We start from the raw sequence: 17011 nt of genomic DNA on the forward strand, positions 1-17011 counted from the left end.
ACCATAGGAATTGAGGGAAAAAAATACCATCAGAGAAATACGTTGTAGCTACGAAGTAGGGTGCTATTTTTCACCTAGAAATTACATATGTAGGTATATTAAAAAGAGAAAAGAAAGTAATCATTGGCAGTTGTAGAGGAAAAAACATCAAAGAAAAGAATAATTAAACTGAATATGGGAGCAATCTTCTTAAGAGTGTGAATTTTATTTATTTTATTTTATTATTTTATTTTATTTTTGTCTTTTTGCCTTTTCTAGGGCTGCTCCCTTGGCATATGGAGGTTCCCAGACTAGGGGTCTAATCGGAGCTGTAGCCACTGGCCTACGCCAGAGGCACAGCAACTCAGGATCCAAGCCGCGTCTGCAGCCTACACCACAGCTCACAGCAATGCCAGATCCTTAACCCACTGAGCAAGGCTAGGGATCGAACCCACAACCTCATGGTTCCTAGTTGGATTTGTTAACCACTGAGCCACTATGGGAACTCCCAATAGTGTGAATTTTAGATTATGCAATAGATTTAAAGGAAATTAGTCAAAAATCATGTGATGCATCTGTGAATGATAACACAAACATAAAATATAAGAAAATTTTGAATTAGTAGTTAAATAAAAAAGATAATCATTTGAGTCATTTTCATTTCTAGTTTCTTTGTTTTTTGGGGGTATTTTGTTTGTTTGTTTGTTTGTTTTTTCATATGGCTGCCAGTAACAAAAATTAGGGATCCTAAATACACATGGTGGAAAGAAGACTAATATATTATACAAATTTTATACATTTAGAATTTTACTTGTTCTCATATCCTAGAAAATTGCTTCTTAAGTGATAGATGTATTCTTAAAGAAAAATCAATTCCCTGGTGGGCTAGCGGGTTAAGGGTCCAGCATTTTCACTGCTGTGGCTCAGGTCACTGTTGTGGCTTAGGTTTGATCCCTGGTCTCAGAACATCTGCATGCCAAGCAGCAAGAAAGGAAGAAAGAAAGACAGAGAAGGAGGGAGGGAGGAAGGAAGGAAGGAAGGAAAGAAAGAAAAAGAAAGAAAGAAAGAAAGAAAGAAAGAAAGAAAGACAGACAGACAGACAGACAGAAGGCAGAAGGGAAGAAGAAAGGAAGGAAGGGAGGGAGGAAGGAAGGAAGAAAGAAAGAAGGAGGAAGGGAATGAAAGAAGAAAAACAAGTGTACCTTTGCTTGATTCTTTCCTTTTGGTTTCTTTCGGGATATAATTCCACTCTTTTGGAATGCTCTCATACAGATGTTGAGGAACTATATGCTTGTTCAGGTTTGTCTCACAGTTTCTTCCAGAGCTCATCATGGATATTATCTGCTGTACAATGTCCTTGACGGCATCGGTCAATGCCAATCTCAAGCATCGAATGACTTCCACCTCAGACTCCATGCACGCTGAGATTTTAAAATCAGACAACAATTATAGTTAGTTAAATCTGGCAATATTTTGTGCCTTATTCAATTGGTAATTCAGCTTCTCAATAATCTAGTTTAAGCTATAGGAAAGGAGAGTTGCTTTTAGCCTAGAAATCATATAGTTGATAAACAGTCCATAAACATTTGAAAAAAACTTTACTTCTTGGTAATAAAGGGAATGGTAACTAAAATAACAGTGAATAACAATATTTGCTGATACTTTGGGGACTCTATTGGTGGAAATATAAATTGTATGACTTTCTTATATGACAACATGGCAATAATATCAAAAGTTTTAACACTATGTTTAACTATTAATGCATTTCTTCCTTTTCTAGGCCGTTATCCTAAGAAATTAATTATGCACATATAAATAATATGAACCAAACTGGAAATAATCTAAGTGTCCTGTAACTGGTGATTTGTTTAATTAGCTTAGGTATATCTATCTTCACAATAAAGCCATATATTTATTAGGGGGAAAAGAATGAGGTTAGAAAAGAGTATAATATACCACTTTTACTAAAAAAAATACATATCTAGTAGCATCTGCTGTGGTGCACTGGGATTAGTGATGTCTCTGCAGTGCTATAATGCAAGTTCAATCCCTGACCCTACACACTGTGCTAAGGAACTGACATTGATGCATCTGATTCCTGGCCCAGGAATTTCCATATGCTACAGGGAAGCCAAAAAAAAATAATAACAATAATAATAACAACAAAAAACACTATCTACATACAATCCATTGTTGAGAGCACCACAGTGCTGAAACTAAGAGCTGATTCTTTTTTTAAAAAATTTTATGATTTTTATTTTTTCCATTATAGTTGATTTACAGTGTTATGTCAATTTCAACTACACAGCAAAGTGACCCAGTCATACATATGTATATATATATTCTTTTTCTCACATTATCTTCCATCATGTTCCATCACAAGTGACTGGAAGATAGTAAGCCTTTTTATTTTTATTTATTTATTTATTTTTATTTTTTAATTTTTTGTCTTTTTTTTTAGGGACGCACCTGTGGCATATGGAGATTCCCAGGCTAGGGGTCTGGCAACACCAGATCCTTAACCCACTAGGCCAGCCCAGGGACTGAATCTGCATCCTCATGGATAATAGTCAGATTCATTTCCAATGAGCCACAATGGGAACTCCTAGAGCTGATTCTTTGAAGAGATAAAATTAGCAAACCCTTAGCCAAACTCATCAAGAAGAGAGGGTCCAAATCAATAAAATCAGAAATGAAAAAGAAGTTATATCTGACACCACAGAAGAAAAGAAATAAAAGGGATTGTAAGACTACAACCATATGCTAATAAAATGGACAAATAAATTAATGGACTAATTACTAGATATGTACAATATCCCAGGACTGATCCAGGAAGAAATGGAAAATATGAACCAGTCAATTACTAGTAATAATATTGAATCAGTAAATTAAAAAAAAACTCTGAACAAACAGAAGTCCAGGGCCAGGTGGCTTCATAGGTGAATTCTACCCAACATTTAGAGAAGAGTTAATATGTATCCTTCTCAAAGTACTCCAAAAAAATTGTACAGGAAGGAATACTTCCCAACTCATTCTACAAGGCCAGCATTACCCTGACACCAAAACCAGACAAAGATATCACTCACACAAAATTTCAGGCGAATACCATTGGGGGACATAGATGCAAAGATCCTATACAAAATATCAGCAGACTGAATCTAACAATGCAATAAAAGAATCATACACACCATATCAAGTGGGATTGATTAATTTCAAGGATGCGAGAATTTTTCAATATCTGCAAATCAATCAATATGATATACCACATGAATAAATTGAAAAATAAAAACCATATGACCACCTCAATAGATGCAGAAAAAGCAATAAAATTCAACATCCATTTATGATAAAAACTCTCTAGGACGTAAGCATAAAGGGAACCTACCTCAATATAATAAAGGCCATCTATAACAAACCCTCAGCAACCATCATACTCAATGGTGAAAGCTGAAAACATTTTCTCTATGATCAGGAATAAGACAAGGATGCCCAAAGAGGTACAAACTACTATGTGTAAAGTAAATAAGCTACAAGGATACATTGTACAACTCAGGGAATTTAGCCAATATTTCATAATAACTATAAATGGGATATAACCTCTAAAGGCTGTGAATCACTATGTTGTACATCGAAACATATAATATTGTATACCAACTATACCTCAATATTAAAAAAATAGCACTATGTTGAGGAGAATCTTGGTAATATCAAAGGTTGAGGGTTTTAATTTTTAGCATGACATGATGGATAGTTAGGTAAATGGTTAGCCTTTATAGGAATGGTAGAACTGCCTGTCTTTTTAATACTGTTTCAAGCCTTTAATTCACTGAAGGACATAAAAAGCCTCCTTCCTATATCAGTAATTAACATTTATCTGGATTGAACTCTTCGGAGTCGTAGATTAAATCCATCTCAGATATCTAAATTCTAGAAAGCCAGGAATTCATTTATCTCCTTTTGTTAAAAGGGTATGTTTATTCCTTTTAAAATAACATCAAAGAAGTGAAAATGATTTAAAAAATAACAGATCTAACTCAAAAAATTATTTTAAAATTGCATGAATTAATTTGTGTAAAGTAACCAGTATACAGTAGGCACTATGTAAGTATTTGCTATTATTATTACTTAAGAGTTTTCTGGAAAAATTACAATGTTATAATGAAGTACTGCCTAGTGTTCTCTTGCTACAGGATTATAAAACATCTTGAGCACTACAGATATTATGAGGAACATTAATCAATACCCACAGATGCCTATGATAAGAAAGAAGAAATGGAGAAGGGAGAATAAAGAAAAGAAAGTGGCAAGGTTTTCTGGTTTCTTGCTCTGCATACAATAAGCTCACACACTTCTACATTATTCTAACAGCAAGTAGAAAGCTAAACAGATGAAAAAATCAACAACTCTTCCTGAATCTGTAAGAGAGTTGAGGACAAAAGGCAAGCCACTGCCCTCCATATTGGACAGACAGGCAAATGAGGCAAGTCATGGCCTACTGGAAAGGAGACTCACAAGCAGAAACTATCCTGGGAACCAGTGCCAACACAGGAAAATCTCCACTGTAACTGAGGAATTGCTGGAGGCTCAGTGTGGACAAGTCTGAGAGTTAAAAATCCAGGAGGAATCTCTCATGGGGGTGAGGAGGCTACCACACTTTTGTGAGTTTTATCTCCAAGATCTTGACTACATTTCCACAGTGGATATCAGAGAAAAAAATCCCCTAGTGCCTCCAGTAAGAGGAAAGAAAAAGGAACACTTGGAAATAGGCTAGAGCACCCCATTCTTCTTAAGGCCTGCCCTCAGGAGAAATTACTAAAACAGAACCTAACACATCAAGAGTATTATCAGAGACTAACTATCCTAGGACAGAAGAAATAATCAATTCCAGCCAACTCTAGCCATACTTTCAAACCTAGGGAAGAGGTAAGAAAAAATTGGAGACATTTTAGAAGTACACCATAGAGGTATAGGCTTACTAAAAGATGGAGCCCTAATTATAGAACTATAGAATGCTTCACCTCCTCTACACCTCTCCACCACTTAGTAAAGGACTATTTACAAGAGATCTTTTTACCCAGAACATCATATACACTTTCAAGACAAAAATACTAAGATATGCTTAAAGTCAAAAAACACAATTTGAAAAGGCAGAGCAAGCATCAGAAACAGACATGGCAGAGATGTTAAAATTATAAGACTGAAAATTTAAAACAACTATGATTACTTCGCAAAGGGCTGTAATGAATAAAGCAGATAGCACTTAAGGACAAATGGGCAATGTAAGTAGAGAAATGGATAAAATGAGAAAGAAACAAAAACAAATGGATGAAATGATAATCGAAAACATTATAACAGAAATGAAGAATGCCTCTCTGGGCCTTATTAGCAGATGAGGTATAGCTGAATAAAGAAACTCTGAGCCTGAGGATATCTCAATAGAAAGTTTGGAAACTAAAGAACAAAAAGAATAAAGATTGAAAACAAACAAAACAAAAAAATCCCCCACAACCAGAAGAGAATATCCAAGGAATACAGGACAACTACAAAGGTGTAACATACTTGATATAGGAATACAAGGAGAAGAGAGAAAGGAACAGAAGTATTTAAAATGATAATAACTGAGAATTTCCCCAAATTAATGTCAAACACCAAACTACAGTTACAGGAAGTTCAAGAACACCAAGTGGAATAAATGCTAAAAAAATAAAAACAAACAAACAAACAAAAAACCCCCAAAACAAAAACACTTAACCTAGTCATATCATTTTCATATTACAGAAAATCAAAGAGAAAGTCCTGAAAGAACCCAGGATATAGAAACCCTTTACCTACAGAGAAACAAAGATAAAAATTACATCTGAATTTTCAGAAACCATACAAGCAAGAAGAGAAGTGGAGTGAAATATTTAAAGTATTGCAAGGAAAACAAAGCCATCAACCTAGAATTCTGCACCCTGCAAAACTATCCTTCAAAAGTGAAAGAGAAATAATTACTTAAGACAAACAAAAATTGAAGAAATTTGTTTCCTGCCTTGCAAGAAATACTAACAACAAGTTCTTTAGGGAGTTCCCATCATGCCTCAGTGTAAATGAATCTGAATAGTATCCATGAGGATGCAGGTTCAATCCCTGGCCTCTTTCAGTGGATTAAGGATCTGAAATTGCTGTGAGCTGTGGTGTAGGTTTCAGACACAGCCCAGATGTAGTATTGCTGTGGCTGTGGCATAGGCCAGCATCTGCAGCTCCAATTTGACCCCTAACCTGGGAAACTCCATATGCCACAGTGTAGCCCTAAAAAGACATAACAAAAACAAGCTCTTTAGGTAGAAGGGAAATAATCTAGATCAAAAACTTGACTCTACATAAAGTAAGGAAGGGCACTGAAGAAGGAATAAGTGAAGGGTAAAAATATAATCTTTTCTTTTTCTTTTTTTTTTTTTTTTTTTGCTTTTTAGAACAGCACCCTTGGCATATGGAGGTTCACTAGGGGTTGAATTGGAGCTGCAGCTGCCAACCTACACCACACCCACAGCAACACACAATCCTTAATTCACTGAGCGAGGCCAAGGATAAAACCCACGTCCTCATGGATACTAGTCGGGTTTGTTACCCTTGAGCCACAACAGGAATTCCTTTCTTATTCATAATTAATCTAACAGAAAACAGTTCATTCAAAATAATAATACTATCAGTGTATTCAATTGTGTATGCTTATGTATAGTCCATGATTACATATGCTTATATATAGTGAAATGAAGGACAGAAATGATACAAAGATGGGAGAGGAAAATTAGGGTTATTTTGTTACCGTAAGGTATTTGCACAACCTGTGAAGTGGTATGGACTAGTTACAAACTATGTCTTTCTATATATATTGAAAACTCTAGGGCAACCACTAAAAAAAAGTTTAAAAAAAGAATTATAACCAATATGAGTTTAAAAAGTGAGAAAGTGGAAGAATATAAGATGTTCAGTTAAAATCAACAAAGGCAGAAAAAAATAATGAAAGACAAAAACAAGAACAAAGGCAAAAAATAGAAAATAGTAACAAAATAAGGTAGCTATTACTCCAACGATATCAATAATCACTTTGAATGTCAATGGTCTAAAAGCACCAATTAAAAGATGGAATGTGTTAGTGTGGACCAAAAAACAAGACCCAATTAAATGTTGTCTATAAGAAATCCATTTTAGATATAAAGATACATACAGATTTAAAGTAAATGGATGGAGAAAAATATAGCATACTAACACTGATTTTAAAAAAGCAACAAAAGTTATATTAATTTCAGGCAAAACAGACTTCAAAGCAAGGAAAGTTATCAAAGATAAGAGATGGGATTATATAATGAAAAGGGTGTCAATTCTCCAAGAAGACTTACCAATCTTTAATGAGTATGCACCAAAAATCAAAGTGACTTTAACACCCTCTATCAGAAATAGACATATCCACAAGGTAGAAAATCAGTATGGACATAAATGAACTCAACACCTCCATCAAATCACCTGGGTATAATTGACATCTATGGACTACTTCATCTAACAACAGCAGAATACACATTCTTCTCAAGCTCATATTCAACATTCACTAAGATCACCTTTTGGGCCATAAAACATACCTTAACAAATTAAAAAAAAAAAAAAAAAGGAATCATACCTTGTTTCTCTCAGACCACAATGTAAATATGCTAGAAATCAATAACAGAAAGATAATGAGAAAATTCTGAAATATGTGATTATTGAACAACATACTTTTAGATAACACATGGGTAAAAGTACAACTCTCAAGAGAACTTGTAAAATATTTTGAACCAAATGAAAAGGAAAATGCAACTTAAAATTTGTCAGATGTAGCCAAGGCAGTGCTTAGAGGGAAATTTAGGGCATTAAGTGCATATTCTAGAAAAGAAAGGTCTAAAATCAATAGCCCATGTTTTCACCTCAGGAAACTAGAAAGAGAAAAGCAAATTAAACCCAAGCCAAGCAGAAGAAAAGAAATAATAAGAACTAGAGCAGAAATCAATGAATCTGAAAATAGGAAGTCATCAATAGAGAAAATCAACAAAACAAAAAGCTAATTATTTGAAAAAGCTAATTAAAATCAATAAGTCTCCAGTGAGGCTAAGAGAAAGCATACAAACTATTAATATCAGAAATGAAAGAAGGAACATCACTACAGATCCCACAGACATTAAAAGAATAATAAACGAACACTATGAGCAACTTTATGCCCCCCAAATTTGATAATCTAAATGAAACAGACCAATTCCATGAAATACACAATCTGCTAAAATTCACAATAAAAGAAGTATCTTAATAGGTCTATATCCATATAAGAAATTTAATCAATAATTAATAATCTATTAAAACAGAAAGAACCAGGCCCAGATGGGTTCACTGGTGAATACCACCAAACATTTAAGAAAGAAATTATACTAATTCTTTTCAACCTCTTTCAAAACATAGAAACATAAGGACTACTTCCTAACTCATGTTGAAGCCAGCATTACTTGAATACCAAAATGAGACAAAAATATTACCAGAAAACCACAGATCAATATGTCTCATGAATATAGATACAAAAATCCTAAACAAGAAATTAGCAAATTGAACCTAACAATGCATAAAAAGAATAATACACCACAACCAAGTGGGGTTTATCTAAGATAGGCAAGGCTATTTCAAAATTAGAAAATCTGTCAATAACACAATTGTTAGTGAAAATAAAATCTATAAAGGATGAATACAAAATCTAGACACTCAAAAATGTGACACTCATAACATCTAGCATCCAATCAAAAAAAAAAAACTAAATATGAAAAAAACAAAGCTGTGATTCATAATCAGGAGAAAAATCACCCAATAGAAATATATTAAAAAATGACATAGAGATGATGGAATGAGCAAACAAGTGTTTAAATTAAAACAGACTTCATATGTATGTGCAAGGATTTAAAAATGAGAAATATATAAAAATATGAAAAGGAACTAAATGAAATTATTAGAATTAAAAGTATCTGGAATAAAAATTCACTGGATAGTCTTTTTTTCTTTTTTCTTTTTTTTCTGCCACAGGAAAATATTACAGCAGCTTGATATAGGATCTCAGTTCACAGACCAGGGATTGAACCAGAACTGCAGTGGTAAAAGTGCTGAGTCTTAACCATTAGGCCACTAGGAAGCTGCCCCCTGGATAGTCTTAACAGCAGGTATTGCAGAAGAAAAGATGTCTAAATTTGAAGATACAAATAAAGTATCCAAAACAAACCACAGGAAAAAAAAAGGAAAAAACCAAACAAGAGCAATAACAATATAAAAAAGAATTATATGTAGTGATATGCAGAATAATACCAAGAAGTGATATGTGATATGTAGCTTCAGTGATATGTAGAATAATACCAAGAAGTCTAGTATAGAGGTATTAAGAATCTCAGAAAAAAAGTGGTGGTAGGGAAGACAAAGGATAAAATCCAAAGGAGAATAGCTGAAAATTTTTCCAAGTATAATAAAAACTAAACATCCTCAGATATAAGAAGCTCAAAAAACTCTAAACAGTATAAATACAAAGGAAACTTAAAAAAGCACATCAAAATCAAATTGCTGCAAAGCAGTGATAAAGAGAAAAATCTTAAAATCGACAACAAAAAAGAAGACACATTATATAATCAGAAACAATGCAAGCCACAAAATAGAATAATGTATTTAAAGTCCTGAGTGAGGAGTTCCTGTCGTGACTAATCCGACTAGGAACCATGAGGTTGCAGGTTCGATCCCTGACCTTGGTCAGTGGGTTAAGGATCTGGCGTTGCTGTGAGCTGTGGTGTAGGTCGCAGATGTGGCTCAGATCCCACATTGCCGTGGTTCTGGCATAGGCCAGCAGCTGCGGCTCAGACTGTACCCCTAGCCTGGGAACCTCCATGTGCCACGGGAGCGGCCCTAGAAAAGGCAAAAAAAAAAAAAAAAAAAAAAGACAAAAAATAAATAAAAAAATAAAGTGCTGAGAGAAAAGGAAAATGAATGACAACACCACAAATCTCTAAAGCCAGAATTCTATGTCTGATGAAAAATATTTCAAATATAACGATAAAGCACTTTTTTCATGCAAGCAAATACAATAAGTAAAATAAAATAAGTTGATGGCAGAGAATCTGTAGTATATGAAATGTTAAAGGAGGTACTTCAGGTAGAAGGAAAAAGGTACCTGATAGAAACTCAGATCTATACAAGTAAAAGAAGAGTATCAGAAATAGTAAATAGATGTACAAACAGGAAAGGCTTTCTTCTAATTTTTAGTTTCTTTAAACTATAATTGACTGAAGCAAAAACAAAACATTAGATTATGGGGTTTATAACATTAGTAGAAATAAAATGCATGGCAGCACTAGAATAAAGAACAGAAGGGAACAAACAGAAATCTACTTGTATAGGTTCTTACATTAGATGTAAAGTGGTATAACAGTAAAAAGTAAACTCTGCTGAGTTAAAGATATGTATTGTAAACCTTGGAACAACTACTAAAATAAATAAAGAGATATCTAATAAGCCATTAGCAAACATAAAATGTAATACTGAAAAATACTCAGTCTAAAAGAAGGCCAAAATAGAGACTGAAAGGAACAAAGATTAGGCGAGACAAACACAAAGCAAATAAAAATACAGTTATGTAGTTCCAAGTGTTAGAACAGAGGATCCACAATTAGTTATGCCTTTGATCAATCGCTCTTTAATTTTTGGCACTAAAGTAATTGAACTGGGGAAAGCATAGTGATTTCTAAAAAGGATTCTGGAAAAGTTATATATTTATATGAAAAAGTATGAATTTCGACACTTACTAGACACTATACCAAAAAAAAAAAAAAATGAAATTAACCATCAAACCAAAAATAAAAGGAATAACTATAAAATTTCCTGACGAAAACATAAGAAAAATGTTGTGGCTCTTTCCATAGCAGATAATTCTTTTTTTTTTTTGGCCTTATTGCCATTTCTTGGGCCACTCCTGAGGCATATGGAGGTTCCCAGGCTAGGGCTCTAATGGGAGCTGTAGCCCTGGCTGACGCCAGAGCCACAGCAACGCAGGATCCGAGCCGCATCTGCAACCTACACCACAGCTTATGGCAACGCCGGATCCTTAAACCCACTGAGCAAGGCCAGGGATCGAACCCTAAACCTCATGGTTCCTAGTTGGATTCGTTAACCACTGCGCCACAATGGGAACTCCATAGCAGATAATTCTTAGGACAAAGGAGCGCTACTATAAAAAAATAAAAAAAAATCTAAGTTGGAATCATCAAAATTTCAAATGTCTCCCTTTCAAAAGACATTGTTAAAGGAAAGAAAAAGAAAGCAACAGACAGGGGAGAAAAAATTTTAATACATGTTTCTTGACAAATAACTTGTATCGAGAATATCAAAAGAACTCTTTACAACTCAATGAGATAAACGAGTCTATTAATAAACAAAGAAAAGTTTTGAACAGATATTTTACAAAAGAATTTTTCAATTGATTAAGAACATGAAGAGATGTTTTATATCATTAATCACCAGACAATTGTAAATTAAAATCAAAATGACATAATAGCACATTATTACCTCATTGCCTTAGAATAAGTAAAATCAAAAAGACAATTCCAATTGTTGGTGAGCATAAATATCAACCAAAATTCTCTTACATCATTGATGGGATTGTAAAAAGACATGATTACTAACAGCTTAAGAGTTTCTTATAGGAGTCCCCGTCGTGACTCAGTGGTTAACGAATCCGACTAGGAACCATGAGGTTGCGGGTTTGATCCCTGGCCTTGCTCAGTGGGTTAGGGATCCAGCGTTGCCATGAGCTGTGGTGTAGCTTGTAGGTCATAGACACGGCTCAGATCCCTGCATTGCTGTGGCTCTGGCATCAGCCAGGGGCTACAGCTCCGATTAGAGCCCTAGCCTGGGAACCTCCATATCCCTCGGGTGCGGCCCTAGAAAAGGCAAAAAGACAAAAAAAAAAAAAAAAAAAAAAAAAGTTTCTTATAAAGTTTCACTCAGTTTGTGTTAGGACATTTTTTTCTCTTAAAAGGGAATTAAGGATTAGCATGACTGAAGTATAAACTAACTTATACTTTGATATTTTCATTTGCCCAACTAAAGAAAGATTGCTTGACCTACTCTGAGAATACAGGCCTGCAATGATTACCACACCAAGTCTATTTCTCCTGGAGTGTACTGGCCTTTGAAATGCCCACATGAGGTCCCCAACTTAACTGTTTTTTGTATTTCTATCCTGTGTAATTTTTTAAACTTATTTTGATTTATTTTTTTAGGGCTGTGCCTACTGCATAAGGAAGTTCACAGGCTAGCTGTTGCATCAGAGCTGCAGGCGCTGGCCTACGCCACAGCAAGGGGGGATCCGAGCCATGTCTGTGACCTACATCACAGCTCATGGCAATATCAGATCCTTAACCCATGGAGCAAGGCCAGGGATCAAACCTGTGTCCTCATTGATACTAGTCAGGTTCTGTTTGTTACCACTGAGCCACAATAGGAACTCCTTGTGTAAATTATTTTTAAGTGGACATTTTCATTCTTGCTCCCCCTGCCCCCACGCAGCTTATGTTCATTCTAAAGAGTTATGCATTGGATTTCTAATTATAAAATCACATTATATGTTTCATTTCTTAATTCATATGCTTATAAAGCAAATGTCTCAAAAATTTTAGTCTAAAAGAAAAAGATAAAGAGAAATAACATGGCGTACAAGTCAGAATTCTGTGGGGTTTTTTGAGGGGGGGTTCTGATTCTGTAATTTAATCAGTGGACAATCTCAGGCAAACCTCTTACCATCTCTGATTCTGGATTATTCAGCAATTAGATAAAGATCCTGCCTACTACATCCTCAACTTTGTATTCTAAAACGATAACATTGTGATATCTTACGGATAAGCTACACTGAAATCATAGACAGTGTTTCAGGAGAAAGAAAATATACCAGTTTTTAAGTAACATTCTCCAGTTGATCTGGGTAAGTTAATTATATTTACTGAAGCATAGATCTATTAGCAGCAAAATGCAAATATTGTGGGATTATGATTATGTGTCTCAGCTGTATTTCCTTTAAACCTGTTATGTTTTCAAGCCAAACAGAAACCACAGTTTCATTTTGTTATGAATTAGTGTGTTTTATCATCCTTTTAGGATTTGGGGTAACTGTGATGGTAACAGAAGAAACGAAAAACTTCTGCAAAGACTTAAATAGGAGAGAAAAGACAAGGCACAGTTCTTCATGACCACTCTCAGGTATTAGGTTCCAGAGATACTTAATGTTGATGGAGAAGCAACTTGTACAAAGGCCAAGGATATTTCAGCAGTTTGAAGTTCTGCCCCTTTGAGTTCCCCCAGAATTCGGACTCTATGAATATAAGTACTGCCTGTTCCTGTTTCAGAAGACTTCTCTGACCTTGAGAAGGAGGGTTTGCTCAACGTGTACATGGAAGAGAAGACCCATTAGGAGCAAGCAGCAGTTTTGCTTTCTCAGGCCACCTGAAATCCATTGATCTCTTCTAAGTCATTTTCAGTATAGTTTTGTCCTGAGTGTCAACGTGGTTCAAGAATTTAAGAATTGAAAGATAAATAGTGGTTGAAGCATAAAGGTCACCAATTCTCTATAGTCTTGTGAGAGATTTCTTATGAGTTGTTTCACCAGAAACAACTAAAACCAGCAGGGGATGGAGAGGCTTTCAAGGTTGTTTTTCTTTCAGTTCAATAAAGTCTACCTCAGTAGTAATGCAGTCTTTTTAACTAGAAGACTATGGGGTAAAAAGGAGACAGTGAAGGAATACATAGAAACTAAAATATAAAGCTTTAAAAGGAGACGAGTATTACAGAGTCTTTAAGCGACAGATTCAGGTTTTGGAAATCATTTCATAAAGTTATCTATTGCTGTTTCGCAGGGATAATGACCATGACAAGATGTAACATAATGACTAAAATAGTTCAAAAGATACTCAAGTAATGTCTGGAGGATAGTTAAAAAGTCTAGGAAGAATGAAACCATGATTATGAGCCACTTAGATTTTCTTTTTTTGTCTTTTTCTTAGAGCGACACTTACTGCATATGGAAGTTCCCAGGCTAGGGGTCAAATTGGAGCTGTAGCTGCTGGCCACAGCTACAACACAACCGACACCACAGCTCACAGCAATGCCAGATCCTTAACCCATTGAGTGGAACCAGGGATCGAACCAGTCAGGTTCACTACCACTGAGCTACAATGGGAACTCCCACTTAGATTTTTAATATGGATCTTAGTAAATATTTTATGAAAATGTTGGTTCCAAAACAATGTACAACAAAGTGTATAGGTTGAAAGCCAAATGCAAATGATGTAAATAGCTAATGGACTAATGGAGTAACAACTAAGTATTCATCTTTTGTTTTTCCAAGATATTAAGTATAGAGATTTTAAAAGAATAATGTTAAAGACAAAACAATGTAAGAATGTTTACATCTGGCCCTGAAGGTGGGGTAACACATGAACACTTCCTATTCAGATATGCAACCCGTTCTGTCTTTAACATCTACTCTAGCTATAAGCAGAAGAACAATATAGCCGGGGACGATGTTTTATCCCCAAAACAGTGATAGAACATACTTGCCTTGTAGAGAGGGACATTAACTATAATCACAATAATAAATGCCTTTTACATTTGAAGAAAATTGACCAGCAGTTTTGTCCATTAGCTTGTTTAATGAAAGTACTTGAAAATCACAAAGTATTTTTCACACCTTGCTAATGTCCTACATGCTCAATAGTGAAGCATATCTGCGATAAATATTAAATTTTTATGAGCGAACACTTCCTAATAATAAAAAATGAAAATCTGCATTACATGATTTCCTCCCTCAACTTCCCCCTCACCTTGCTCCAAGTATTTCAAATTTTGATCAGAACTAATGGTTAATGATTCCCAAAAGAAGCTTTTATACTGAAAAAATATGTAAGATGAAATTTTACAAAAACAGATTCAGCAAAACCACATCAATAAAACTTTTAAAACATCTTTAAAGATATATTTAAGGATTTATAAAAACAAGATATAACTAAGGATTACTTATTTTACAAATAGTAAATTTCTCATACCTGGAATGTTATATAAAAAGTCCCATAATTGTTCTTCTTCCATGTAGCTGACAAAAACATTTCCAAATGTTTGTGGAGAAAAATTGCAATGGTAGAGTACTTTAAAGATGGCTTCTATCAAGCTGGATCCTTGGTTCAGATTATTTTCTGTATCAGAACCTTGTTCTTGAAGAGTGTGTTCTTGAAAAGAATAAAAATGATGTAGTATCAATGGGTATGATTACATTCTTATCACTTACTCTAGCATATATTGTAAAAATGTTCCTGATTAATATTTACATAATAAAAGAAATGCCACATTCTTTCAGATCAATGGCCCATCTGAGCCAATACTGTTTCTGAGATACTCATTGGTATTCGTGGGGTAAAAGTTGTGGGAAGGACCACATGACACCACTTCAAAAGGCAATGCTAGTTTCCCCTTATGTCAGAATACCTTTTTCTCTTGAAGAAACTTTTTTGATTTCTTTTCTCTTTGAAAAGTAACCTATGTTCATTCTAGAATCTATAAATAATTTAGAGTAAGAAACTAAGAAAACTGAAATTGTACCAAATCCTACCAGCCAGTGATAGTCACTATATTTGGTGCAGTATTTCATTCATATTATATGCAAATATACAGAAATAAACAGATGTATGTATAACTTGAACACCAAATAGAATTATTCTATATGCCCTTTTTTGTTATTGAAAACCTACTTAAAACTAGTTCAATCTTTGTATCTCTCTTTGGGATTTGTGTTCTGAACATTATCATAGTCTTGATTCAGAACATAGATTTCATGGAAGATTCACATTTACAGTGTTCTCAGTATTATGCTGTCAATTCTACAAGTAAATTTGTAAATGTTTCTCAAACCCATGGATCCTTTCATTTCAGAATGAAGAGACTTACCATGTGGTTTCTCAATAATACCATGTAGGAATTCCCAAAAAGATAGAGCCATTTTAATTTTCCTTTTCAGTCCTCCTTTGGCTTATTATGACTCTTTCAAAGATCAGTAATCAGAAGTTCCTATACAGTTGCATCTATAGGCTGGACTGAAAAGGTTAAGTAATTTCTATTTTGTTTAGATATTTAGCATGATATGCCCAGTATTGTAATATGTAAAAATGTTTGCTGAAGTAAATATAAAAATGACTCTCATAAAGTTTCTTATATTTTAAATTTATTGAAGACTTCCCTTGTGGCTCAGCAGGTTAAGGATCTGGCATTGTAACTGTGATGGCTCAGGTCACTGTGGTTCTTGGTCACTGCTGTGGTGTGGGTTTGATCCCTGGCTTGGGAAATCCCACATGCCATGGGATCAGCCAAAATAAATAAGGAAATACATTGAAAAAAATACAATCTAGATCATTTTGGAATGTGTACATTTCTTTTACTGGCTCATTTGGAGGCTCATCCCTTCTATGTTTCTTTTTGGTAATTTTATTTCTGTGATTTGATTTTCACGATCTAGAGAGGCTTCCTCAGGATTTTTGTTGCAACCATTGGTAAAGTGGTGTTCTCTTTCTCCTGGGGTTGCTAAGCTGGTAGAAAGCAGACTGGGAGTTATTGATGTCCATTTTGGGAAGAACTCAGCTGAGCAGGAATTCAATATAGTAAGCAGAACTAAGAGATGGAGACAACGTTCCTAATGACACTGTGAGAACCTGGGTCCAGCAACATCTATACACTCATTTTAGCTGAGCTGATCAATTTCCCTTTTTGGTTAAACCAGGTTAATTTGGAGTTATTTTCTCCCATCCCTTTTTGTCTGTCTATACCACTTCGCTAGTCTAGAAGGTTCTCCGATAAAATTGCCAAGATTTAATCATTCAATTAATGTGTCAGCAGTCATTGTAATAGATGCTGAGGTCTATGTCCAACAGGGATTCACTGCCTGTGTGTATGTGCGAAGGTTGGGAAT

General features: G+C 34.7%; 1 protein-coding gene across 6 annotated transcripts in view; it reads right to left on the reverse strand.

Moving 5' to 3' along the window:
- The window catches only part of KIAA0825 (KIAA0825 ortholog), a 356819-nt gene that overhangs the window by 178992 nt on the left and 160816 nt on the right, over positions 1 to 17011 (reverse strand). For 5 of the 6 annotated variants that reach the window (XM_021085379.1, XM_021085381.1, XM_021085377.1 and 2 more), the window contains 2 exons: positions 15102 to 15281; positions 1182 to 1406 (listed from right to left, as the gene is read on the reverse strand). In XM_021085379.1, coding sequence (XP_020941038.1) covers positions 1182 to 1406; positions 15102 to 15281 — 405 coding nt within the window. The remainder of the gene's footprint in view (positions 1 to 1181; positions 1407 to 15101; positions 15282 to 17011) is intronic. The other variant, XM_021085380.1, reaches the window with a different exon arrangement.

This window comes from Sus scrofa, chromosome 2 (genome assembly GCF_000003025.6).
Source record: "Sus scrofa isolate TJ Tabasco breed Duroc chromosome 2, Sscrofa11.1, whole genome shotgun sequence".
Lineage (NCBI taxonomy): Eukaryota > Metazoa > Chordata > Mammalia > Artiodactyla > Suidae > Sus > Sus scrofa.